The sequence below is a fragment of the Epinephelus lanceolatus genome, chromosome 3 (assembly GCF_041903045.1).
Source record: "Epinephelus lanceolatus isolate andai-2023 chromosome 3, ASM4190304v1, whole genome shotgun sequence".
Lineage (NCBI taxonomy): Eukaryota > Metazoa > Chordata > Actinopteri > Perciformes > Serranidae > Epinephelus > Epinephelus lanceolatus.
This window is the reverse complement of record NC_135736.1, coordinates 39,977,730-40,003,643: the sequence shown is the minus strand read 5'-3', so window position 1 is coordinate 40,003,643 and position 25,914 is coordinate 39,977,730. Positions and strand designations below refer to the sequence as shown.

The following is a 25,914-nucleotide window of genomic DNA, read 5'->3' as shown; positions in this document are numbered from 1 at the left end:
TTTGAAGTTAGACTTGCAGCTGACAGAGATAGACAAGAGAGAGGAGCGAGAGATAGCAGGGGAGGAATGGAGTAAAGAAGGCAGCTCTGAGAACCTGTTTCTGCGGCCTATTAGCACTGAGCAGACTGTAACTGGGATGAGCGGCCTGGTGAGCTGAGGTTTGACTTTCTGTTAGCTGGGCTGAAGACGGTCACATAGAGAATAACTAAATAAATAATATTAAGAGACAGAGCAACTTCCCTGCTGTTGCTACCACTGACAATCGGTGTCGTATCAAAGTACTTGATGGCTGTTACACAGGCTGTGCTCCCTTCCTTCAGCTCCTTCTCTAACCTCGCTCAATCCACTGACAATATGAAAGTAAGTATCACGTTTATTTTTCACTCCTACACAGAGACAGAAAGTTTTTTAATAAATATCGTTGTGCTGATTATTTGTACATTCAACAGATACAGTATTTATTATTTCACTTTATACTGAGTTAACAAATGTGTCAGTCTTGACTATAATGCTGGACTTTTGATTTGTCCCAGAAACTTGGAGATAAATATGGAGGTTGAATGCACTTATTTCAAATTGCTTTAGACGAATCATCCGCTAATGTAATGTAAAAAAAAAAAAAAAAAAAAAGGCAATTGGGGGCCATCATCTGAAGGAGGTCTGCAGGAAGTGAAATGTTAGTTTTATATACTGACTCAATAAATGTCTTAAAGGATAGGTTTATATTGTTTGAAGTCTATATGTACAGTAAAAGAGTTACTGGTGACTGTGCTGCTCGTCCTGGCTTGGCCTGGCCTGGCCTTACACTGTTAAGTGATGGAGGACAAAACCCATAATACTTCTCATGTGTTAAAATGACTTCGAAAGTTCAACAGGATCTGATATGAGGCTTCAGCGGTCTGAGTTTGACAAAACAATTTTTTGAGGTTTGTTATTTTAGTCAAAAATTCCCTCTGACAGTGTTTCCATGCTGAGCCACACTAAGAAGAACATTTGGAAGATAAACACCTAATGATTGACTGATTGAAAGACTGTTGAAGACTCATATTGGTTTCAGACAATCTCTGGAGTACGTTTTAACATAGACCGTAGATTTTATCCTCCCTTACTTAGGTTGTACATATATTGGGAAAGGATGTCTTGACAGCCAGTATGGAGCAGCGCAGTCTCACAGGAATATGTGAAATGGACACAAACTCTTGCATCACCTGGTGGTGGGCAGGAAATGTGTTAAAATGATGTGCTGGCAACATGAAAACAATTTCAATGCAAAGTCAGTAAGAATTTTTTGTTGTGGTGGGCATACAAATTAACTGTGAAGAGCGAGAAAGTCAGGAGGGGTGGAGAATCATCGGTCAAACAAAAATGGACTTTCAACCAGTAGAGTGTGATGTCATGATTTTATGACATTATTATGATTTATTTTGTCTTGAGATTCAGCTGTGGCCTGTACCTGGCACAGACATTACCCGCAGTGAGGTTCACTCCTGAGAAGACATTTGGTTATCAATGTTGGTGAGACTGTGTCTGTTGGAAATTTCAGGCTCTGACGTCTGAAGGCCTAAAAGATGACACGAGGAAATACTATATGAGATTTTGTTTAACAGGATCTCAAATCACCACCACTTTTAAATTAATCCATGTTTTAAACTGCCTTGTCTGTTGTATGTTCATTATGTTTATTTTCACATGAAGCACTCAGTGCTTATAATGCCCTTATTTCAAAGCACTTTGTGCTGCATTTCTTGTACAAAAGGTGCTGTGTAAATGAAGTTTATCGTTATTATTATTAGTTTATTAATTCAACAGTTAACATAGTTACATGACTTAACAGACTTTCTTTAACTACACAAAGTACTTAAGTTAACTTCACTTCAGCCGCACCTACCATTACTTTAACCAAAACCACCTTTTCCTAATTTAACCAAGTATTTTTTGTTCTTGAAACCTGAGTACCACAACTGTTTTACTGCATTAATGACATGTTTGAAACTGTTATACAGTTTGTATTGGCATTGTTTTCTTGTTGCCAGCACAAAATTTTAACAAATTTTATGGCCACCACCACGTGATGTGTTAAGAGGTCGTGTCCATTTCACGTATTTCTGTTACTGTGTATGGCCAGAAGGAACAGTTACAGCAACAAAAAATGTTCTCAATGTATTCATGGACTATGGTTGAAGTGATATACTGCAGTTAAAAAGACAGATATATCATGTACATTTGCTTATCTACGATATTGAAAAAACAAGTGCAACTTGACGGAGAATCTCTCCTTTATTTTAGTTATTTTCCAAGGGGAGACTTTTAACACATACTTCTGTTAACAAAATGGTTTCAAGTTTCAATTATAGTTATAAAGTGTTCAACCAAAAATAACGTTTCGTTTTCAATCTTTTAAGGGTCATTCTGACTGATAACAAGATAAATTCTTTAATAATGTGATACCATTAAAACACAATATTTTGTGAGACAGTTATCATACCGTGGAAATCTCATACCGTACTGTAAACCTATCCTTAAAATGAAAAAGCAAGGTGCAGGAATATCATTTTTACTATATGTTTTTCACTGTGATCTAAATGCTCTCCACCACCATGTAGGTGTGGAAGTCTGAGGGTGACTCTCTCCCTCCGGACTCTCTCAGCAACAAACTGTCACCAAACAGCTCTGAGCAGCTGCAGGTCTCTCAACAAATGACAGAGGAGCTCCTGGATGATGACAGCCAGGCATCTTGGGACATTGAGTTCCTGCTGTCTGAATGGAGCAACCCGTCACCTGACCTCAACCCCTCTCTGGACAACAATGATCAACGGCTGCCACAGTTAGACCCAAACACAGCGTACCAAGAGGCGGCCACGTTTAAGGACCGACCAGGACAGGAGCATCTGCAGATGAACACTAGTTGCCTCATGGCTGAACTCCTGTCCCCGGCTGAAACCATCACCACCACGTCAGTCCAGCCAGTGCTGTACCACCAGGGTTATAATGATGACCAAACAGGTCGGACTTCGTTTCACAGTCAACCTAATGTAGATCAGTATGTCCTTCCTCAAGGAGGCAGTGTGGAGAGGCACGGCAGAGGAAACCTCACTAAAGTCTCGTCATGGGACTTTAACCCTTACTATCCCCAGCAACACCCCTCTATGGTGACCTTCCCCGACAGCAGGTTCATACCAACTCAGGCTGTGACCCCTGACCCTCAACACTACAGCTACATTCCACATTTTAACCACAATGCCAACCTTTACTGTGACTACACCCTCGGCCAGGCCACCAGTCATCTTCCCCTCCACCAGCAGCCTCTGCTGGTCGGACCACAGCTGCCCCCTGTTGGGGTGGAGGGAAAGCGTGGTCGAAGGGCTACAGGGAAAAAGAGGCCCGCCATCCACAGCTGTGAATACCCGGGCTGCACCAAGACCTACACCAAGAGCTCACACCTAAAGGCTCACCTCCGCACCCACACAGGTACGTCCCTTTGACTCCACCACAGAAAGTCTGTGACAGTTGGTCTCAATTAGGGCTGCAGAATATAATGCAATTACATGGTTGAATATTGCTATAACAATATTACTTGTGATAAATAACTTCAGTATTTTACAATCTGGACCCCAGTGACCAATGGGAATAATTGTAAACTGGTCCAGTATTAAGAGAGAGTGCTGCAGCCGACAGCTGGGCAATGTACCGTCTGCAACTGAGCACCATTATATTTCGTCCAAACTGTTTGTTTTTGCCACTGTCAGGCTAAGTCTGTTATTGTAAGTGTCTGACATCATTATGGAAAGGATCCCTACAGAGGCAAACCTTTTGTCCAAGAGTAGGATCTTTTTTGTTTAACCTGAAATCGCCATCCCCAAACACACCAGACCAGTGTGTACAGGCCCAGCATGTTTTTGATGAACTGAGATGGCTTTTCTGAGTTTTATCTTGTTTCTGTCGACTATGAATGAAATGTGTTTTAAGATGATGAAATTAGTGTTTATGTCAATGGAGTGTGGTGGGTTTGGCGATTCCGATTTCGGAGCTGTTTCTGGTTAAAGGGCCAGTGTGTAAAATGGGTTGAAAACAGTGACATCAGTGGTCAAATTCTAGATTGCAGGGCTCACTCGCTCACCCCTCCCGTCAGGTAAATGACGGTGGCCTCGTAGGGACAAAAAGCCTTGCGCACAAGTTTTTCAGGAGTAGGTCTATCTAGCAACGAGGTGAATGTTTATTTAGAAATCTAAGCCATGTTACGATATTGTAATGAATCCCTCACGAGCAGGAGACCAGAGGAGCGTTCGGGGAAAAGGCCAGTTTATTTGAGCACTCCAAAAACTCCGGTAACACTCCAGGGGGTAAAAGACTCCGTCCCAAACTCTGACTCTTCTAGCGTAACACACACACTCCATACACACATACTCGTTTACCATACCGAGTGGGGACCCCCTCCCCTCTCTGCTCCACCAATCTCCAGCCCGCACACTGACTGACAGCGTAGCCGGTAAACAGAGCTCAGCTGTTTATTTAGCCTAGCAATATCTCCGGACTATAGTAGCTGCAATGGACGACTTTGAACGCGATTTTGAAGAGTTTCTTGAAGCGGACACAGACCCAGAGCCAGGAGGAAAAGCGCCGCAGAGAGTGCATCACAAGGAGTGAAGTTGCGTCTTCTTTTCCTTGCAGATGACGGTTCGGGTTCATTCTCTCCTGTTGCGTGGTAAGTGTGGTCCATTCGCAAACTTTATAACTAAAAAAACTTTTCACTACTCTCTATCGACGAACTACTAACACTCTGCTGTTTCCTCCTCCTTCTTCCTTCCTTCCGCTGTCTTCGTTGGTTCATTTATACACGCGAGACGCGTTCTCTGGCTGGCTGGATTGTCTGCTCGGTCTGCCATACATACATGGCGGTGCAAGATGGCGACCTCTCTAAAGCAAGGCCCTTGCTATATACAGTACAGGCCAAAAGTTTGGACACACCTTCTCATTCAATGCGTTTTCTTTATTTTCATGACTATTTACATTGTAGATTCTCACTGAAGGCATCAAAACTATGAATGAACACATGTGGAGTTATGTACTTAACAAAAAAAGGTGAAATAACTGAAAGCATGTTTTATATTCTAGTTTCTTCAAAATAGCCACCCTTTGCTCTGATTACTGCTTTGCACACTCTTGGCATTCTCTCGATGAGCTTCAAGAGGTAGTCACCTGAAATGGTTTTCCAACAGTCTTGAAGGAGTTCCCAGAGGTGTTTAGCACTTGTTGGCCCCTTTGCCTTCACTCTGCGGTCCAGCTCACCCCAAACCATCTGGATTGGGTTCAGGTCCGGTGACTGTGGAGGCCAGGTCATCTGCCGCAGCACTCCATCACTCTCCTTCTTGGTCAAATAGCCCTTACACAGCCTGGAGGTGTGTTTGGGGTCATTGTCCTGTTGAAAAATAAATGATCGTCCAACTAAACGCAAACCGGATGGGATGGCATGTCGCTGCAGGATGCTGTGGTAGCCATGCTGGTTCAGTGTGCCTTCAATTTTGAATAAATCCCCAACAGTGTCACCAGCAAAACACCCCCACACCATCACACCTCCTCCTCCATGCTTCACAGTGGGAAGCAGGCATGTGGAATCCATCCGTTCACCTTTTCTGCGTCTCACAAAGACACGGCGGTTGGAACCAAAGATGTCAAATTTGGACTCATCAGACCAAAGCACAGATTTCCACTGGTCTAATGTCCATTCCTTGTGTTTCTTGGCCCAAACAAATCTCTTCTGCTTGTTGCCTCTCCTTAGCAGTGGTTTCCTAGCAGCTATTTGACCATGAAGGCCTGATTCGCGCAGTCTCCTCTTAACAGTTGTTCTAGAGATGGGTCTGCCGCTAGAACTCTGTGTGGCATTCATCTGGTCTCTGATCTGAGCTGCTGTTAACTTGCGATTTCTGAGGCTGGTGACTCGGATGAACTTATCCTCAGAAGCAGAGGTGACTCTTGGTCTTCCTTTCCTGGGTCGGTCCTCATGTGTGCCAGTTTCGTTGTAGCGCTTGATGGTTTTTGCGACTCCACTTGGGGACACATTTAAAGTTTTTGCAATTTTCCAGACTGACTGACCTTCATTTCTTAAAGTAATGATGGCCACTCGTTTTTCTTTAGTTAGCTGATTGGTTCTTGCCATAATATGAATTTTAACAGTTGTCCAATAGGGCTGTCGGCTGTGTATTAACCTGACTTCTGCACAACACAACTGATGGTCCCAACCCCATTGATAAAGCAAGAAATTCCACTAATTAACCCTGATAAGGCACACCTGTGAAGTGGAAACCATTTCAGGTGACTACCTCTTGAAGCTCATCGAGAGAATGCCAAGAGTGTGCAAAGCAGTAATCAGAGCAAAGGGTGGCTAATTTCAAGAAACTAGAATATAAAGCATGTTTTCAGTTATTTCACCTTTTTTTGTTAAGTACATAACTCCACATGTGTTCATTCATAGTTTTGATGCCTTCAGTGAGAATCTACAATGTAAATAGTCATGAAAATAATATATTAAATATATCAAATATCAAAATCAAATATTTCACACTGGCCCTTTAAATAAAAAAGACAAGAGGTCTATCTCTGTGGGGATCCTTTCTGGAATATTGTCAGACACACAGAATAATAATCTGAGCCCGAAAGTGGAAAAACAAGCACTTTTATTGGACATTGACAGTTCTCCATTGCCTGCAGGGATAACACTGCAGCCTGTGTTGACTTTCTCAATACTGGACCAATTTCAAAAATCGTTGTTGACAACATGAGAAAATAGGGTCCAAGTTGAAAAATACCAAAGTAACCCTTTAAAGTGTGCCCAGTTCTGCCTTTCTGTTGCTTCCAGCTGCTAAAATACAACCAATTGCTTGCTGAATTTAAAAAATGAAAGGATTATTTCCAACATACTTCGATTGAACAAACTAAACATTGAGCTGAACACAAAAGGCACTAATAAAAAAGTAATTACATCTCAAAGCACAGTTTTACACTGCTACTCTGTCAGCTAACACAAAAAAAATCTCAGAGTGCAATATCCCAGTCTTCTGTGATGTGTTTAGAGCGCAAGTTGATATCGCAGCCCTGTAGTCTCAATATATGATTTAATGTACATTATTTGTTTGGTAACTACCATCTGTTGTATTGTTTTCTCTTCAGGGGAAAAGCCTTACCACTGTTCATGGGAAGGCTGCAGCTGGAAATTTGCGCGCTCCGACGAGCTGACGCGTCACTACCGCAAGCACACTGGCCAGAAACCCTACGAGTGCCTGCTGTGTCAGAGGGCCTTCTCCCGCTCCGACCACCTGGCTCTGCACATGAAGAGACACAACTGATGCTCTCACTCACTCTCTCTCTCTCTCTCTCTCTCTCTCTCTCTCTCTCTCTCTCTCTCTCACACTCACTCACTCACTCACTCACTCACTCACTCACTCACTCACTCACTCACACACACACACACACACACACACACCACTGCAATTTAAACAAAGTAATTCAAAGGTAGAGGATTCACAATGATCTGGATGTTCTGTGAATTTTTAATTTGTTTGTGACTCAGTGACCTCATATATTAACTGAACATGTTCCCGGTATTAATTTGAAATCTACACTTGATTACCTGGCTGGTTTAGAAGACAGGCCCACACGAAGACTCGGGTCATGAGAAGTGACAACACAACTGGTGGTACAATGGCATCACAAATCATTGTGTACATGATGCCTGGTGGAAGTTATTTGTTTGTCCGTTTTTGGCGTACTTCAAAAAACAAATGAGACTAATTTAATTCATGAGCCTCTAATATATTAAGTCCTCTCCTGTCCTAAAGAAATGATCGATATCCACGGCTTAAAGAGTGACCTTTAGCTAATGACTGCTCAACAGATATGTTTTAAGAGTACTCTGCTGATTTCGCATTGCACTCTTATAACATTCTCAGACTCACGATTGAAAGTTTAAAAAAGATGCCACAGAATCATAGACTGTATAAAAGAAGTGGACGTAGCCACCGTGATGTCACCCATCGGTTTGTGGACAGCCATTACGAAGCCTTGATTTTGGTATATTGGTCGTCGCCATCTTGTTTTTTTCTGGAGCCAGAAGTGACCACGTACAAAGATTGCTGTCAATCACAAGGTAGCCATGCCTTAAAGCATACGATTATTGCTATTTACTCTAAATAGGACCATAATTTACAAAATTAACATCATGCTGTATTGAAGGAAACTGTATTGGAAGTTGCAAGTTTCCTTGCAACTTCCAATTAAGATCATAAAGTCATTAGGAAAAATGTTTACTAAGGTTAAAAAAATCAAGTGAGAAGCGCAGTAATTTTCTGTTAGGTCACCACTGAAGTCACCCTCTGCTGGCCTTTACAAAGAATGCAGGTTTAAGGCACTTGTGCATTGGCTTCACTTATCATTCTCAGAGGCTACATCCACTTCTTTTATACAATCTATGAGCAGAGCCTGAGATATTGTGGCAAGGCACCCACATTACCTACAATTCGATTTGGCTACTCAAAGCTCTGTTATATATTGTGTTACACTATTAGCAGCTGGTGTAGCCTTGAGCCACTCGTGTAAAGTAGAGATGAGCAACTGGCTAAAAAGGTCTAAATACTCACTTCTTTCTTACTCCACACCTCCAGATGTTTTTCCCTTTTTTTTTAAATTTAATTTTCAAACTTGTAGTCTTCAGACCCAACTGACACTGACTCAAGGGACCACCTGAAGCAATTCATAAGATTATTTGCATCTCCCTCTGGAGCCACATAAGGTTTTAAACAGTTTTTCTTTCATATATGCAGTGGTACTCTCCAAGACCTAGTTGATATAGGGTGCAACTTTTTTGGATGTGACAAGCGAAAGGTACGCAAAAACGTTACACTTCTCTGTGGGGTCCTTTCCACAATGCTGTCAGACACTCAAAATAACAATCTAAGCCTGTCAGTGGCAAAAACAAGCACTTTCATTTACATTGCAAACTATTTTGCAGCTGAAGGTGGAAGCACTCTCTCTCAGTACTGGACCAATTTCAAAAATTGTTGCTCCCACAAGTCACTTAGACACGAAAACACGAGAAAATAGAGTCCAGGTTGGAAAAAAAAATACCAGAGTTCCCCTTTAATGCAACACTCTAGGTTCCAGTTTAGATACCGTGAACTCGAATCGATTACTTGGACATCATTATTCAGATGTTCACAGTGAGGTGTTGGACTTGACAAAGATGTTAAAGTGGGCTTTTCTCTTTTTGTCTCACCCTAATAAAGACACACACACATGGACAGAGGGCCAGAACAAGAACACACTTATAATGTAAAGTTAGCATGCTTTCAGCAATAAGGGCAACTTCGACCACCGATCACCAGAAAAAAAGGTTGGCATTGTGCGTTTCTACAAAATGTACAGTACAGGCCAAAAGTTTGGACACACCTTCTCATTCAATGCGTTTTCTTTATTTTCATGACTATTTACATTGTAGATTCTCACTGAAGGCATCAAAACTATGAATGAACACATGTGGAGTTATGTACTTAACAAAAAAAGGTGAAATAACTGAAAACATGCTTTATATTCTAGTTTCTTGAAAATAGCCACCCTTTGCTCTGATTACTGCTTTGCACACTCTTGGCATTCTCTCGATGAGCTTCAAGAGGTAGTCACCTGAAATGGTTTCCACTTCACAGGTGTGCCTTATCAGGGTTAATTAGTGGAATTTCTTGCTTTATCAATGGGGTTGGGACCATCAGTTGTGTTGTGCAGAAGTCAGGTTAATACACAGCCGACAGCCCTATTGGACAACTGTTAAAATTCATATTATGGCAAGAACCAATCAGCTAACTAAAGAAAAACGAGTGGCCATCATTACTTTAAGAAATGAAGGTCAGTCAGTCTGGAAAATTGCAAAAACTTTAAATGTGTCCCCAAGTGGAGTCGCAAAAACCATCAAGCGCTACAACGAAACTGGCACACATGAGGACCGACCCAGGAAAGGAAGACCAAGAGTCACCTCTGCTTCTGAGGATAAGTTCATCCGAGTCACCAGCCTCAGAAATCGCAAGTTAACAGCAGCTCAGATCAGAGACCAGATGAATGCCACACAGAGTTCTAGCGGCAGACCCATCTCTAGAACAACTGTTAAGAGGAGACTGCGCGAATCAGGCCTTCATGGTCAAATAGCTGCTAGGAAACCACTGCTAAGGAGAGGCAACAAGCAGAAGAGATTTGTTTGGGCCAAGAAACACAAGGAATGGACATTAGACCAGTGGAAATCTGTGCTTTGGTCTGATGAGTCCAAATTTGACATCTTTGGTTCCAACCGCCGTGTCTTTGTGAGACGCAGAAAAGGTGAACGGATGGATTCCACATGCCTGCTTCCCACTGTGAAGCATGGAGGAGGAGGTGTGATGGTGTGGGGGTGTTTTGCTGGTGACACTGTTGGGGATTTATTCAAAATTGAAGGCACACTGAACCAGCATGGCTACCACAGCATCCTGCAGCGACATGCCATCCCATCCGGTTTGCGTTTAGTTGGACGATCATTTATTTTTCAACAGGACAATGACCCCAAACACACCTCCAGGCTGTGTAAGGGCTATTTGACCAAGAAGGAGAGTGATGGAGTGCTGCGGCAGATGACCTGGCTTCCACAGTCTCCGGACCTGAACCCAATCGAGATGGTTTGGGGTGAGCTGGACCGCAGAGTGAAGGCAAAGGGGCCAACAAGTGCTAAACACCTCTGGGAACTCCTTCAAGACTGTTGGAAAACCATTTCAGGTGACTACCTCTTGAAGCTCATCGAGAGAATGCCAAGAGTGTGCAAAGCAGTAATCAGAGCAAAGGGTGGCTATTTTCAAGAAACTAGAATATAAAACATGTTTTCAGTTATTTCACCTTTTTTTGTTAAGTACATAACTCCACATGTGTTCATTCATAGTTTTGATGCCTTCAGTGAGAATCTACAATGTAAATAGTCATGAAAATAAAGAAAACGCATTGAATGAGAAGGTGTGTCCAAACTTTTGGCCTGTACTGTATGTGGTGGACAGACTGAACCTTTACGTTTCAACAGTGCTGTGGATACCATATGGTTATGTTTAAGCACAAAAACCACTTGCTTATGGTTAGGAAAGGCTTACAACACCCAGTTGGGGGGGTATGATCCCAGCAGGAGAATCAGTGATGTCACGGTAAAAAAGCAGCCGCTTTCTGTGCCTAAAGACCTACTGGATACACAGCACTGACTCGCTACATCACAACCAGTTTTGTTGTTTGTTGGTCTTGAACCATGCTCTGCAGCTTGGCAGGCATCTTGACCAAAGTCAGCTCATATACTTTGTCACTTTAGAAACGCTGATAAGATACATATCAAACATGCAAATATAACATATCTGGGTTTGCAGAAACTAACAATGCCAACATTTTCTACTGGTGACTGGGCTGTAGATCAACACTGTACACACTGTGGGCATGTAGACAGCAAACATTAACACTAACAAAAGACCTACCACAAAATGTGTGTAATACGGGTTATAATACAATACACAGTAGTGTATCCTGTGGGATCTCATGGTGCGCTGAACAAAGTCATGACTGCTTAGTTGCAATGCTTAGCTGTAGATAATCTGATATCTTTGTTAGCTTCCATATTGATTGTAATACAAAGAAACAAGCCATAAAGTTAAACTATGTTATTACACCATGAATGCAGGGTTATGCATTTTTGTCACCTAACTTTATGTTTGTTTGTTTGGGGATTTTTAATTTAAGAAAAACATATATATGCTTTTGTCTCTCGTATCAAGCAGAATTTATAACTGTAAATAATCTGCATCTTTTCCAGTTGTTAATTATCACCTAAAAATGCGAGACACATATTTATTAATATAATCTTTTATATCAACAGCAGATATTATATTATTGTACAGTGTTTTTCTATTCTCAAAAGAGTGCTTTAGAGTCTTTTCATTGTTTTAATTCTAATAAAGACCTCTATTGCTGTAAAACTGTCTGGGAGTGTGACATGATTTATTCAAACAGCCGATCTGAACAATTACACCATCAGGTTCGCCATTATTTTACTAACTCAACATCTCAAGTGCTTTAGCCAAAGATACATCTGTCCTGCATAAAACAGAAAAAAATTGAATCCACAGAATACATCTAAAATATTATTGGAGCTTCAGCCTTTTCACGTAGTGTCAGCCTTTGTCCTTTAGGTGGCAGTCTGCTGTTGTAACATCAGCCCTCATGTTTGCAGGCTGGTATTAGCAGCCCGCTGGCTGTTGTGTCTGCAGTGTTTCTAATCTGGGTGAGGTTAGAATCTGTTTATGTAACTCGGCACTCACTGAATCATCCTGATTATGTCAGATGATGGAGATCGTCATCACATTACAGAGCTCGCTCTCGCCCTCACACACGCGCTTGCACCAACATGTACACACCCTCCGGGAAGACGAACACTGAAAAACAAACACAGACATTGTTGGGGAAGCTACTCTGAAAGCATAACTTTGCAAGCTACCTGTTAGTTCACACTGGAAGAAGTTTAACTACAGTAAAGCTACCCAAGAGAGAAATCTATGTTGATTAAAAGAATACTTCACCCACAAAATGTCCATTTATATATCAGTTAGTCATGCCGTGTTACCTTGAATTTGAGAAGAAAACTTTCTTGCATGCCTCCATGGAAAACAGCACACATATTGATTTATTGACTGATTGGGGACCACGTTAAACTCAAGCAACACTATATCAAAACATCCTTTTACATACATATCTTATTATATATTTTTCAGTTTCTGACACTCTATGTGTATGGAGCTAGAATTGTGTCTTTATTACATGCGAGAAAATAAATGATATGAGAGGGAAAAAAAATGTTTGAGAAAAAAAAAATATTTGAGAGAAAAAGTTTTCACACTGACAGCAAAAAATAATATTTGAGACTAAAAAAAGTTTTGAGAGAAAGTATTTTGTCAAAGAATATAAAAAAATAAATAATTTGAGATTTAAAAAATGATTTCAGAGAAAAAAACTCTCAAAAAACATTTTTTTACTCAAATATTATTTTTTTGCTATCAGTGTGAAAACATTTTCTCTAAAAAAAAATTGTTTCTCTCAAAACATTTTTCTTCTCTCTCTCAAAACAAAAGTCTTTGCTCTCGAGTCAGGATTTTGCTCTCGCTGTGAAAATAATGTCATGGGCGGGGCCACGTTCCTATTGGCCAGTCTCAATCAAATTGACAGTTGGGTGAGGATTGTCTTGAGATAGGGTGAACAGACATCCCGAAAAATGTGGGACAGTCCCGAAATCAAAGCAGTTGTCCCGAATCCTGAATCCCTAATTGTCCCGAAAATGACACTAGAGCAGTCTGGAGGAGTCATTGCCTGATAAAACATTAAAAACTGATCATGGTGGTTGAGTTGTCCTGCAGCTCCCACCGGCTGCACATTGGCTGCAGCTGTCAATTTGATTGAGACTGGCCAATAGGAACGTGGTCCCGCCCATGACATTATTTTCACGGCGAGAGCAAAATCCTGACTCGAGAGCAAAGACTTAGGTTTTGAGAGAGAGAGAAGAAATATGTTTTGAGAGAAACAATTTTTTTTTAGAGAAAATGTTTTCACACTGATAGCAAAAAAATATTTGAGAGTAAAAAAATGTTTTTTGAGAGTTTTTCTTCTCTGAAATCATTTTTTAAATCTCAAATTATTTATTTTTTTATATTCTATGATAAAATACTTTCTCTCTAAAGTTTTTTTAGTCTCAAATATTATTATTTTTTGCTGTCAGTGTGAAAACTTTTTCTCTCAAATATTTTTTTTCTCTCAAACATTTTTTTCCCTCTCCTATCATTTATTTTCTCGCATGTAATAAAGACACAATTCTAGCTCCATATATGTGCAGGTTGTCACAACATAACATACATCTTATTTTATTTCACTATTTTTCCTTTCTATTTATTTGGCATTTAACCTTTTTTTTTCTTGTTACTAAATATGTTAATTATGTATAGTATAGAGTTATGTCATTTTCAGTTGTAATTTCTGTCAGTGTGGGTTTTTTTGTCTAGTAGGGCGACACCAATACATCATGTGACCTGTGATACATAACCCTCACATGAGCTCTTAATTTGCACACCTGTTTCCACTGCATTTTACACCCTGATGAAGACTCTCTAGTCGAAACGCATTGGTTTATCTATTTACTGATAAATGATTTCTTAAGTCAAAGTGCCTCAGATGCATTTTTGGACTGCCTGCGTGCACTATAGACTTTCACACTGAGTGAGCTGGCCAGTCATGCAGTATAATCCAAATCTAATTTATCCAGTTGTACACTCAGTACTTCCCAAACACATCCATATTAGCTAAAACCTCAAGATTTAAAACTAAATTGAAAGTGAAACTTATCTATGCTCTCAGCAGTATATGTTTTTTTAGTTTTGTTTAGTTTAGGTTTTTAAAATACCCGGTTTTGGGGGCACAATCCCTGCTTAAAATGCAGTGACATCTTGTTAACAAACATACACTGCCTGGCCAAAAAAAAAGTCGCCACCTGGATTTAACTAAGCAAATAGGTACGAGCCTCCTATTGGATAATTACTGCATGGGCGATTATCTTTCAGCTGGCAACAAGTTATTTAACCCCAACTGGTGCAATGAGTTGCTTCTCATTTCCTAAACAACCATGTCGAAAGACACATCCCGTGGTTGTGGAAAAGATGTTAGTCTGTTTGAGAAGGGTCAAATCATTGGCATGCATCAAGCAGAGAAAACATCTAAGGAGGTTGCAGAAACTACTAAAATTGGGTTAAGAACTGTCCAACGCATTATTAAAAACTCGAAGGATAGTAGGGACCCATCGTCTTCGAGGAAGAAATGTGGCCGGAAAAAAATCCTCAATGATCGTGATCGGCGATCACTTAAACGTTTGGTGAGATCAAATCGAAGAAAAACAACAGTAGAACTCAGGGCTATGTTTAATAGTGAAAGTAAGAGCATTTCCACACGCACAACGCGAAGGGAACTCAAGGGATTGGGACTGAACAGCTGTGTAGCCTTAAGAAAATCACTAATCAGTGAGGCTAACCGGAAAAAAAGGCTTCAATTTGCTAGGGAGCATAAAGATTGGACTCTGGAGCAATGGAAGGTCATGTGGTCTGATGAGTCCAGATTTACCCTGTTCCAGAGTGATGGGCGCATCAGGGTAAGAAGAGAGGCAGATGAAGTGATGCACCCATCATGCCTAGTGCCTACTGTACAAGCCTGTGGGGGCAGTGTTATGATCTGGGGTTGCTGCAGTTGGTCAGGTCTAGGTTCAGCAACAGTATGTGCTCAAAGAATGAGGTCAGCTGACTACCTGAATATACTGAATGACCAGGTTATTCCATCAATGGATTTTTTTCTTCCCTGATGGCACGGGCATATTCCAAGATGACAATGCCAGGATTCATCGGGCTCAAATTGTGAAAGACTGGTTCAGGGAGCATGAGACATCATTTTCACACATGGATTGGCCACCACAGAGTCCAGACCTTAACCCCATTGAGAATCTTTGGGATGTGCTGGAGAAGGCTTTGCGCAGCGGTCAGACTCTACCATCATCAATGCAAGATCTTGGTGAAAAATTAATGCAACACTGGATGGAAATAAATCTTGTGACATTGCAGAAGCTTATCGAAACAATGCCACAGCGAATGCGTGCCGTAATCAAAGCTAAAGGCGGTCCAACGAAATATTAGAGTGTATGACCTTTTCTTTTGGTGGTGACTTTTTTTTTGGCCAGGCAGTGTATATATCATGGAGCTATCACTGGTGGAAAAACAGCAATGGGTAACACACACATGGACACAGGACCAGTATAAGAACATACTCATAATGTAAAGTTAGCGTGCTTTCAGCAATAAGGGCAACTTAGACCAGCAATCACCAGAAATAAGACAGGCATTGTGCATTTCTGCAAACCATGTATACATTTGCATGTTAGTATGTAGCAGGTAGGCTGAAACTTTACGTACAAACACTGTGGTTAGGCACAAAAATCACTTGGTTATGGTTATAAAAATATCATGTTTGGGCTTAAAATACCCTGTTTGGAGGGCATGATCCCAGCAGGAAAAGCAGTGATGTCATTATAAAAAAGCAGCCGCTTTTTGTGGCGAAAAAGCTGCTAGAAACACCGCGATGACTCTAAATCACAACCAGTTTTGTTGTTTTTTCGTCTTCAGTTTGGAACACACCATTCACCATCCCCTCCACCTCCCTGATGATAAAGTCAGCTTATATATTTTGTCACTTTTGAAACGCTGATATAATACTTGTGAAATGTACAAATAAGACATATTTGTGGTTTACAGAAATATACAATGCCAACATTTTCTTCTGGTGACTGCGTTGCCCTGTTAAGAATCTCTAACAGGTTTTAGGGCAATAGATTTTCAAGGCTGGTAGCAGGTTTAATGGTTTAATAGGATTTAATTTATAAGGTCTTGGCCCGAAGGAAGACAAGTCCAAACATACTGATTTGGAGGTACAGCATTTAATCTTCATTTGGAACATGTTTCCTCTTTGGTGCATCATCAAGGCTATGATTGGCTTCTTAAACCTGCTCATCCAAGATGGCACGATAGCAGGCCAGATGAGAGCGCAAACCCGCATTGCACACACACACACTGATCACAACCACATTAGTGCCCTGCTCACAGCCAAATATACACACATGAGGTAATCCTGATAATTATAGTGCTGCAGATATACTCCCTGGCCATTAATAATCTGTTATCCACTGAGACTGTGCTCACATAGCAAGCTATTACACTCCAATAGATAAATCCATAACACTTCACTGACAGGTTAGAGATAGTGATGAGGCTCCATTTGCAGTGGGAGTTTATTTTAGTGGAAGATTTAAAGGTGAGTGATTTGAGATTTAAAGTTGACACAAGGACAGAGGCGGGAGTTCTGACCTGCAATGCCCCGAAAAGAACAAACAATGAAACTCTTAAACAGATTCTCCTTCCACCTTCTAGTTTCTCCTTCCCTGTTTACATCATGTCATACTTCTACAGAGGGTATTATGTAGGCATTATGCATTCATGGCAATATTCAGGTGTTAACAGTTTGCAGAACAAGCACTGAAGCACGAACATGCCATTAAATATTAAGCTATGAAATGCTTTTGTTTTCCGTCTGGCTGAGCGGCTAAATGGGTCAAAGGTGGAATTGTCATTACTATAATGTTTGTGACCAGTTCAAGGCTTACAATCTGAATACCACAAACAATGCCAGCAATGCAATGTATTTTTTTCAGCATGAGACAACTGCTCTGTAGAGTTTCATTTTCCGTAAATCCCCAAAGCAAGATGGAAAATTATTTATGAAAACAGCTCATCAAAACCACTTAATTTCATTGTTTCATCTGAGAGAAAACATCATATTTCTACCTCCCTGCCACCCATGTATCCAGTGGGGAAAACCATGTTTCATCAACAAAACAAAACAACAATTTAAATGCTGAGCAACTGAAGGGAGGGAGGGAGGTTTACTGGGGACAGATGTGCTGGGGCATTGTAAAGGGGGAAAGTGGGACTGATTACCAAAGACCCAAATGGGAAGGAGGCTCTTAAAAAGCCTGGAACAAAAAGTTTGGTTTCATTTGTAAATTTTTACTTTGAGGTAATTTGTGCCATAACTAGATTAACATTGGCTGAATAAATCGGTGGAGATGGCTCTCTTTGGCTCCCCTCACCCTTGACAAATGCACAAAATGGTTTAATCCGTCCCTGTACTAGTAATAGGCTGCGTTCAGCCCTGACAAAATGTAGCAACACGTTTATTCAAACGAAAATGGTGGTGTGTTCAACACTTTGTTGTCTTGGGCAAGCACACTGCCTTGTAGTACTGTGGGGTTTCATTTAATTCACTTCACACAGGCTTTAATGGCATGTGAAAAACATATTTACAATGCCAAAGCAAGTGTGAAATATAAACAAAAAAAGATGTGTGAATAAGTAGAGAACAACACATTTATTTATATACAAGTCGCTGCTGACTGGGTAACACCTCTCACAGACCCACCACACAAGAGAAAATGTACCTCAAAGGCTGTTTCACACCATTTCAAAGAAACATGTCATTCAACCCAGAAACATAGCAAAATGGTCTACAGCGTTTTGAGATTGAATGTGCCTTATTAGTCTCTAAGGGCCCTGATGCATCAAGTCGGCCGTTGGTCGATATCAGGCCGTCAGGTGAGCATCCGCCGCCTTAGTTTTTGGGGTGTGTCTCGCACGGCTGGCCCTTGTCACCTGTTTTCCAGTCAATTCAGCATGTTGAATTGGCGCTGGAAACGGCAGAGCCTGTCAGTTAATGAAATCACTCTCTGATTGGCAGTTCAGTTCAGAGAAGAAGAAGAAAAACAGAAGTGAGGAAAGCAAACAAATGGATAAAGTCAAAAAGCCGTGAGATCCAAACAAACTTGTTATATTCATTCATTTAATTATTTTCCGTAACTGCTTATCCTGTCATGCTGGAGCCTATCCCATCTAATACTGAGCGAGAGGCAGGTTACATCCTGGACAGGTCACCAGACTATCACAGGGCTGAACTTGTTATATTCTGTAAGATCCTTTAGCCATTGAGCTCTTTAGCAGAAACTGTTCAGAATTGTTTCTGTTATTGTTTGCTGGTGAATGGTAAACATCATTTCAACAATAGGTTGTGTTGTTAACGTGCTAACTGGCTAACTAGCGTCTTGAATCTGTCCTGTCCCGCAGACTATCTGCTGGTATGGGGAGTTATTTCCTCTCCAGCAGGCACAGAACATATGTGCTAACTGGCTGTCAGCTGTTGTCCTTGCGGCGAGTTCAAGTGCAATTTCTTGGCCGACGCACAGACGGTGTCAGGAGTCACAACAGTGCCACGAGTTCTTTGATGTCGCTTTGGTGTGTCTGGGCCTTAAAAGCAGAGCCAGGTGAGTGACTGCTTATGTTGCTGAAGCGGTCATGTTATTCCCAAAGAAAGGGAAAAGACAGGAAATAAAAGAAAGGGAAAGAAAGCAAACTGACGGAAACCAGAAATGTGAGCACAACTAACGCAGTTCAAGAATGATTTCGCTAATATCAGCAGCTGTTCAGACTGAAGGCAGTCAGGCAGCCGGGAACTGAGCTTAGAGCATATTTGCATTGTGTAATAAAATTAATGGGTATCATAAATTAGCATCATAGCTACAATGCCATAGGCTTTCTCTATTAACAGTCAACACTGGTAAACCTAAACATCATAAACCATCTGGCCCTCAGTTTCAGAAACAGCCAGAGTGAAGCAGCAGCAGCCTGTCCCTCAATATCTCCCGTCAATGTTACTGAGGCTGTGAAACAAGGGGAGCTCAAGAAAAAGCTGCTGAAAGCCACTACAAGCAACCATTTGACATTAAGGTGTCGCGGATGGCGAGGTTAAGACAGTTTAACTTTGAAACAATATTTAGCCCCTTTCCTAGTAAACTAGTATGACATGTTTGGTATCACAGGAATCTTTTTAATCTTAAGATTCATGATACCTCTGTGGAGAAATGCAGATGACCTTAATGTATACTTTAGTCTTAAAAACATATACGTATTACCGAATATAAACCATATGACATTAACACTCAATATTCAAAGAATAATTACAGCTATCGTGGTTTTGGATGAGCTAAAAAAACTTTCAACTACCTAAACAATACAGTCAGTTCTGTGCAAACATTGTCATTCAACTTCCTCCAAACACTTATTTCCTCTTCCTGCAGGCACAGACACACTAACATCCAGTGTGTGAAAATAAAGCAGGACAACAATGTTACTTTGACACAGCCGAGCAACTTCAGTTCACCAAACAAACTCCTGCAGACACACACAGTCACCGAGAAACCCACACTTAGACAACAATCACTTTACACTATATATCATTGCATTAATATTTCAGGAGCTCGGCCTCTCAAGTGAGTGTCTGTAAATAGATTTTCTCTGCATTATTAAACCCTGCTACTTCAGGACAGCACTGACACTAGCCTTCAAATTGAGATATCTATCCACAGTATGTTATCATCTGTACTGGTATTTTACGGGGGTTAACGGACAGAGCCAAACCAGCCCAGACGCCAGAGGAAATGCTGGCATTGTGCATTACTGCAAACCACAGATATGCTACATTGGTTCGCTTTATACCTAACATATCAACGTTTCTAAAGCGGTGCAGTATATGAGCTGACTTTGTCATCAGGAGGTAGTGGGGATGGAGATGGCGTGACACCTAGGCGAGACGCCTGCCAAGCTGCAGACCACTGTTTACAGACCAGCAAACAACAAAACCGCATTTTTTTTAAGTAAGTCATCACCGCATCTTCCTGTTTAGTGACCACACATGGGTGTTTTTTAATGATCCCTTGCTGTGTTTCCACCAGGGATAACCCAGTGAAAAGGTTTTTTTTTACCGTAACATCTCTGTGGTTCCTGCTGGGATAGTGCCACGAAAAGCAGTTGTGTTTTACGGAGACATCACTGCACTTTAAACCAGGATTGTGCCACCAACACCGGGTACATTAAACCAAGACACAACTTTATCCTAACCATAAGCAAGTGGTTTTCTGGCTAAACCTAAGCACTTGTTGAACATAAAGTTTCAATGTATCTGCTAGGGTTCAACCAAATACTCGTATGAAGTCAGTATCCAGAGTATCATTCGAGTACTCTGGATGAAGCAAAATCCTCATTTGTGTAGCTGTGTTCAATCTTTTAATCCTATGATAAAAACAATCAGTAGCTCAATCCTGAGATTGTTCTGTAAACCGTTTTCTAATAATAATTAATACATCAACTTCTGATCAACCCATATCAATATCAGGTTTAAAATAACCTCCAGTCAGACACCACACTTTTTCTTTTTACACCCCACACACTTGCGGTTTAAACTCCACCCAAAATGAGTATGGATACAGATAATTTAGTTGGTTGAGCAAATACAGAAAAAGGTGTACTCTCTCATCTACTACATATGGATACCTACTGGTTTTCACGTACAACGTTTATTCTGGCAGCTGGGTTGGCCATACTAACCCTCCAAGTGTTAGGAGAGGTAAGGACCTCTAAATGCAGACAAACTCATCCAGCAGAGTAACTGTCAGTTCTCGCTCCAAGTTAAGTCTTGTCTTAGCTCATTTAAAGTATTTAACTTTGTATGGGTTTGTGGAATTATTGACCGCACTGTCTGTTTGTGATTACATAACCTCACAAAATGGGAATCTTGGCCTGATGTCCAAAACCAGGATGAGGATTAGAGTGGTGAAAGCTGCGGCAGTGCTGAGACTGTCGAGAGGGACTGTGAGTCCAAGTAGAACGAGGGATGAAAAAAAAGAAAGTCAGGAGAGAGATCGAGAGGGAGGGGGGGTGAGCTGATTCCCCTGATTTGAACTTGAGCGTACACACAAAAAGTCAAACAAGGCCAGTGTCTGCTCTATGCTCAGGCACTCAATTACTTTCTGCCTTTTTTTTGTATTGACTGCATACACATGGAAAGGAAAATATCAATTAAAACCCTATGTTACATTCAGTGCTTCTCACCATAATCAAGTGTGTGTATCCTTGCAGTTGTTTTAATCCTGTTAAATGTATTTTCCCAGCCCAGTTGTCAAAAGAAAAAGTAGAAACACTTTACATATGTACATCTCATACTATTATATCAACATTTCTAAAGTGACATAGTATATGAGCAGGGGGTGGAGGGGAAATGGATGGCATATCACCTAAGAGAGATGCCTGCAAAGCTGCCAACAAATGCTTGAGACCATCAAACAACAAAACCGGCTGTGTTTGAACAAATCATTGCCATGTTTCCAGCAGCTTTTAAGCCACCAAACATGCATGTTTCTTTCCATCGCTGCTTTCACAGAGAGGATAGTGCCATCAAAACAGATTATTTTAAGCCAAAACATGATCTTTTCCTAACCATAACCACATGGTTTTCATTAACCACAGCATTGTTGAAACTTTAAGAAACATAAAGATCAAACGTATCCGCTACATAATGATGTACAAATGGCTTCAATTTGAATTTCTTTTCCTCTAGTCCCAACAGCAGGTTCACATTTTGTTTTTTAGTTAAATGTCTCAACAATTGGATTAACTGAATATAAATTTGGTAACATTACAGACATTTAAGTTCCCTTCTCTCGATGGCTTGTACAAACTTTGGCAATCCCCTGACTTTTCATCTACAGTAGCGCCATCATCAGGTCAACATTTTTTTGTCCAATACTTTGGTTTGTGACCAAATACCTCCAAAAACCTCAGCAATAAAAGAGATGATGAGTATGGTAAACATTATGCCTGCTAAACTTCAACATGTTTGCGTTTTTACAGTGTAGCGTGCATGTTAACATGTGGATGTTAGCATTTAGCTCCAAGCACCACGATGCCTTGTGGTCCCTAGTATGCCTAGTACAGCCTCACAGAGCCACTCATGGGTCTGTAAACTCTTAGTCATGTTCAGGAATTTTCGAGAAGTGATTCCTGCAAATGTTGCTCAAGTCCGATCATGTAACAAGAAAATGAGACACTTCATTGTGGGGAAAGTTGATTTAAATTGGAAACAGATGACATAATCTCAGAAAAAGAGATAACCTTGAAAAAAGGAGGCAGTTGCTGAAATCATAAAGTTTCATTTAATCTAATTTGCTGGCAGGACATCCAGCTGAACCTCAGGACAGCAGACCAGTTTTCTTTTCACTAAATTTTCCCCCAAAACACTCTATGAGTCTGTGCACATCACTGCATGTCACAGCCGTGCACCAACATGTTTAAACTCATCTGTCAAGGTCATAAAAGCAGGTCAGTAGTGACATTGTTGTCACTACAGGGTCCAGCATTATTTATGAGCGAGAAGTGTTGTTGCCTTGTTTTGGGGAAACTGGTGAAATCGACACAGAGACAGAGAGTCCTGTGTGAAGGATTTCCATGTGCTGTGAGGAAGTATTACTGTCCAGTGGATCGCTCATTGAACAATGTTCCTTTTTTCTGTGCAACCTCACCCCAACTGAACTTCCAGCCCTGCGCAGTCCTCACATGCTCTCTCTTTCTGCGTATTACATAACAATCCTCTTTTCCATTTACACTATCAACTGGCATTCAAATGACTCACTCTGTGCAGTGCTTTACGTTCATCATCTACAAAACATGGTTATAAAATGTATAAATTAACTCACCGCTGCAGTGAAACCGTGTTGAGCTTCTTTTGTTTTTACACAGTGAGGCCAACAGTATCTGAAAACAGAGAAAATACAGAGTGAGTGACATTACACATGCTCACATGTTTATTCTTTGACAGGTGTGTCTGAAAACCTAATGTTGTGACAGAAAGAAAACTATAACTGTATTAAGTGTTTGAAGAGAAACAAAAGACTGCATGTACTAAACATATTTTTCCATGCAGCTGAGTTACCCGGAACTCTGGTTATGGGTGCTCACCTGCAAAGAGCAGCTGAGGACAACTCAACTCACCATGACTGCTGTCTACACAGGCAATTTTAAACTGGATGACCTGATTGAACAGTGATGTAAACAACAAGGGAAGAAAACAGAGAGCTATTAATACACAAGGTGTTAAATGGGCGAGAAATGACCTTCACAGTATTAAATTGCAAGAAAAATGTTTTCTTCTGCATGTAATTTATGCTCAGTAAAAAACTGATTAAACTGTAAAATGTTAATAATAACCAAGCCCCGCACAGCTGCTGAAGGGTAGGGCTGGGTGGTGTGTCCTGAAAATTATATCATGATATTTTTAGGCTATATCTCGATCCACGATTCATATCTTGATATTCTTAAATCTCCTCGAAGGCACTTCATTATGCTAGGACTAGGAGACAAAATCAAACATAACAATATTTCTGACAAAGAAATACCCTCTCTGATGTGGCAACATGCCAGAGATTACTTTTTTTTTTTTTTTTTTTTTTTAGAAAATATTAACATATTGAGATTTTTGATCATTTTTGATCCCCTCATCAATAATGTGGATATAATGACTAAGCAGGTTAAGGCAAGCATTAAAACCATTAGAGTAGTAAAGAGTAGTATTGTTTGACAATTCAGTACCCAAATAAAAATGTATCAGACTGAGTCAAACATGTTGCATGACTTAGTATGATTACTGTGAAATCTTGATGTTTCCTCTGTCATCAGGTCAAGATTTCACTTTAACCAATACTTGGGTTCTTGACTAATTTACCTGAGAACTAATGCCATTCCCTTCAGCCTCGGTGCTTTATGTTTAGTGCTAATTGGCAAAATGCTAACATGCTAAATGGTAACATAAACGTTAACGTTACATGGCTAACATAAGCATGTGAACATAGTCCATGAAGATGTTAGCATCATTACATTAGTATACAGCTCAAACCAGTGACGTGCTAAAGTAGAGCCTCGCAGTTGCTAGCATGATTGTGCAGGAAGCAAAGGGGTTGTATTTTGTCCCTTGATGAATGAACTGTGGTAAACTGTGAACCCATATCTCCCTGCTGATCTCAAATTTTCGCTGGCTTTGGCACAGATCTCTCAAACTCAGTTCAAACTCCAATAAATCGGTAAAAACAGGCAGTGCTGATTAAATATAAACCAATATTCCGTTACTCTGTTGCTTATTTCTAAACTAAACTGTCTTCGGAAACATATTTTAGTGCACAGTTTGGCAGTAATATGACATTTGTGAACAAGATGGCGCCACACTGTTTAATGTTACTGTGTAAATGGAGGTTGTAAAACTCAAATCAAATGGTAAAACTGAGCAGTGCTGATAAAATAAACCAAATTGTGTTTGCTGTGTTCTCTACTTCTCGCCTACAATGTTTTCAGAGACATATTTTAGCTTACCGTTTAGTCGAATTCATTGGTTATTAGCCGCCATTTTGTTTCCTGTAGAAAAAAACGGCTAAGCTCGCACTGCATCATCAACCAGCGGCGCAATGCATTCTGGTAGTTGTAGGTTCTCTACCTCTTGAGCGAAATCAAATGTTACAGCCCCTATTTCTCTATTTTCTCCGGTTATATTGCATTAATTTCAAAAGTATTTGGGTTTTTCTATAAAATGGACAGCCTAGTTTTATGAAAAGAACATCTTTTCAGCAGTGAAATGCTTTTTAGTAATATTAAAATGTTTATGGTGTATTTGGTCAAATTAATTTAATGGTTAGGCTAAATATGATTACCATTTTAGAATTAATTCAGATTTACACAAAATGCCAAAAATAGAACTGCACCCATTTATGCAACACTTTGGTCATGCACGCTTCATATAAAGTTGATTTAGCCTATAACAATAATAGTTGCACGTGCCAGATGTAAAATAGGATCCATAGCCATGTTGATATTTGTATTTCCTGTTTCCTTCATATACAGAGGGAGCAAGATAAAGGCTAATGTTCACCTTACAGTGAATTTTGTTGTCACTGGTGTGAACCTGACTACAGGTTGTCTGAGTTGAAATTCCAGTGGCCACCTAAGGTCAAGTACAGAATTCCTTTTTATGACAGAGGCGATTATTGGCTGATTATCTGACACATCCCGTGTCCTTCTTGAGATATAAGTAGCCTACTCCTGTGGCAGGTCAGACAAGCATTATTTTCTGCCAGCCACTGTTTTTGCTTCACTACCCAGTTATTTGCTAAATTGTGTGTGTTCACATAGTTTATTTATTGATCTAAGCCTCGTTAATGACGTAGCCTACCTGTAGGCTAATAAAGTCATTAGATACTATTTGCAGAACCAGTCAGGACTTCTTGCTGTCTGGTTTTGTTGCGGTTCACTCTGCTGGTTTGACTCAGCTGGTTGCCCGTTGGGAGGAGGAGGAGGAGGAGGAGGAGGAGGAGGAGGGGTG

The 25,914-nt window shown here is 40.6% G+C and overlaps 1 protein-coding gene across 1 annotated transcript; it reads left to right on the top strand.

The window, feature by feature from the left end:
* On the top strand, nucleotides 1–9,535 carry klf1 (Kruppel like factor 1 (erythroid)). The gene is made up of 3 exons (XM_033623968.2): nucleotides 1–360; nucleotides 2,604–3,468; nucleotides 7,165–9,535. The coding sequence occupies exons 1-3, from the start codon at nucleotides 286–288 to the stop codon at nucleotides 7,338–7,340; spliced, it is 1,116 nt and encodes a 371-aa protein (XP_033479859.1). The 5' UTR covers nucleotides 1–285; the 3' UTR covers nucleotides 7,341–9,535.
* The last annotated feature ends 16,379 nt before the right edge of the window (nucleotides 9,536–25,914 follow it).

Excerpts from the sequence above, each read along its gene's own strand:
- klf1 (XM_033623968.2), top strand. The coding sequence starts at position 286 with ATGGCTGTTACACAGGCTGTGCTCCCTTCCTTCAGCTCCTTCTCTAAC. Across the intron at positions 361-2,603 it reads AATCCACTGACAATATGAAA|GTGTGGAAGTCTGAGGGTGA; the intron begins GTAAGTATCACG and ends ACCACCATGTAG. Across the intron at positions 3,469-7,164 it reads TCACCTCCGCACCCACACAG|GGGAAAAGCCTTACCACTGT; the intron begins GTACGTCCCTTT and ends TTTTCTCTTCAG.